This window comes from Jaculus jaculus, chromosome 10 (genome assembly GCF_020740685.1).
Source record: "Jaculus jaculus isolate mJacJac1 chromosome 10, mJacJac1.mat.Y.cur, whole genome shotgun sequence".
NCBI lineage: Eukaryota > Metazoa > Chordata > Mammalia > Rodentia > Dipodidae > Jaculus > Jaculus jaculus.
This window is the reverse complement of record NC_059111.1, coordinates 103,851,180-103,853,044: the sequence shown is the minus strand read 5'-3', so window position 1 is coordinate 103,853,044 and position 1,865 is coordinate 103,851,180. Positions and strand designations below refer to the sequence as shown.

General features: G+C 41.4%; 1 protein-coding gene across 1 annotated transcript; it reads right to left on the bottom strand.

The window, feature by feature from the left end:
- Positions 1-337: 337 nt before the first annotated feature.
- On the bottom strand, positions 338-1,294 carry Tas2r39 (taste 2 receptor member 39). The gene has a single exon (XM_004661071.2). It carries the CDS (start codon positions 1,292-1,294, stop codon positions 338-340), a length of 957 nt encoding a protein of 318 aa, XP_004661128.1.
- Between the last annotated feature and the right edge of the window lie 571 nt (positions 1,295-1,865).

Below are 1,865 nucleotides of genomic sequence, written 5' to 3'. Positions count from 1 at the left end.
AGGAATTCTGATTAAATTCATTACAATATGAAGAGCTTGGCCTGGCCATTGGTTGTTTCATGTGGACCCTGGCGATTCCAGTGTGTCATCAGTGTCTAGAACCACTGTGTTAGGGAGAGAAAGGGGAGGCAGACATCAAGGACAAGAAGGTGCTAAGCATCACTGAGGTTGTGTTCCTGAGGCACTAGAGAGAGATAAAGATCAATGTCTTACCAAAGCCTCACATTAGGTGAAAGGGCCAGGTCAGGTTGGAGGAAGGGACAAGGGAAAAGAGAGATGTGCACAGGGGAAGGGCTGGGCTGCTGCTCCAGCATGGGCGCCTCGTTAGGTGCTGATCTCAGAATCCTTTCGCATTTAGATGAATTTGAGACTGAAGCTGCTTCCATGCTCTTCTCAATCCAGGGTTGTTATGAACCAGTAAAATTGAGTGGCCAGCTGGGTAGGCAGCTATGATGATCCTGAAGAAAATAGTCCAGAAAAAATCAGTTTTAGAGATATTGGACATAGACAGCAAGAGGGCGACTGCATTGAGAATGTAGAGAATGAGAAAATAGCTGGTTTCTTTGATGGCCCTCATGTGAGCTTCCATGCTGGGATCTTGGGAGCCAGTCCCGCTGCTTCTCATGTGCAGGGTGTGTCTCTTGAGAGAGAAGATGAGCAGAGCAGCTGCCGTGATGAATATGATTAGAGGCGTGAAGATTCCCAGCAAGGATGAAAAAGTGACGCTGAGCATATTGGTCTTAATCAAGTGTGTTTCTTTTGTGAAGTTTAAAAGGTGGATAGCTAGCATATCACTGTGCACACTGTAGTTGTTCTTCCAGTAGAGCATGCTGGAGCTGAAGGAGATGAATACTGAGGACCACAGAAGCCAGGGCATGGACCTAGAAATTCGCCACTTCAGCTTGAGGAAAACGGGATAGGGGGAATTTACAATCTTCACAAAGTAGAAGAAACTGAGCCAGGCAGCAATCCAGAGGCTACAATAATTTAAGAAGATGGAACTTACTTTGAATATCCTATTTAAAACAGTCTTATAATAATAATCTTGTAATACGGCAACCAATATAACTTCTAGCAACATGAAGATTTGGAGGCCAGTTCTGGATACACTCAGGAAAAGCAGGATCCGACCGCTTGTGGAAACTGCCTTTTTCTGGAGCCACGAAGCTGCATTTACAGCCACGATGAACCCATTCACAGCGATACCAACGGTGCACTCGGTTATTATGATCGTAAAAATTAAGATGATGACTAGTGAAAAATTATGATCTCTGGAATCACTAGGTTCAGCCATGTCAGGTTGTTTCTCTTTGGATCCTGGAACCTAGCTTTTGATGGACAGCTCATTGTTAACTCCCTTAATTTATGCCACAAGAGGAACAGCTGATGCACCACTTCCAAATTTTACTTGATTTGTTTGTCTCAGGATTCTTAGCTCTAAATATGGAGATGCAAATGATGGAATTGTTCCTAGTCTTCTCCCTAGATTTGGACACATTTAGGAACCCAGAGGAGCTCTCGCATTATGTTAAAGATCACTAACCATGCTCTGTGATAACTTTAGCATAAACATTGCTCCACCATATCACTGTTTAACTTGTTTTCACTTGCGAATCCAGGACATTGAAGTTCAAGATCTGTAGATGCATATACAGATATCATATTGAAACTAATTGAACTGATTGAAAATAAAGACAAACATCAAAGATATATATATATAATTTGTAGTATTTTAAATATGTATTTTTTATTTTGTGCTGGGCAATGCCCATGTCTGTCTACCTATCATCTAACCTACCTACCTATCTCTATACTTAAACATCATATATTTCTATTATTTCTATTTTGTAGATGACAAAATTGAA

What these genes read in the sequence shown, in the direction of transcription:
- Tas2r39 (XM_004661071.2), bottom strand. Translation starts at nt 1,294, where the DNA reads ATGGCTGAACCTAGTGATTCCAGAGATCATAATTTTTCACTAGTCATC.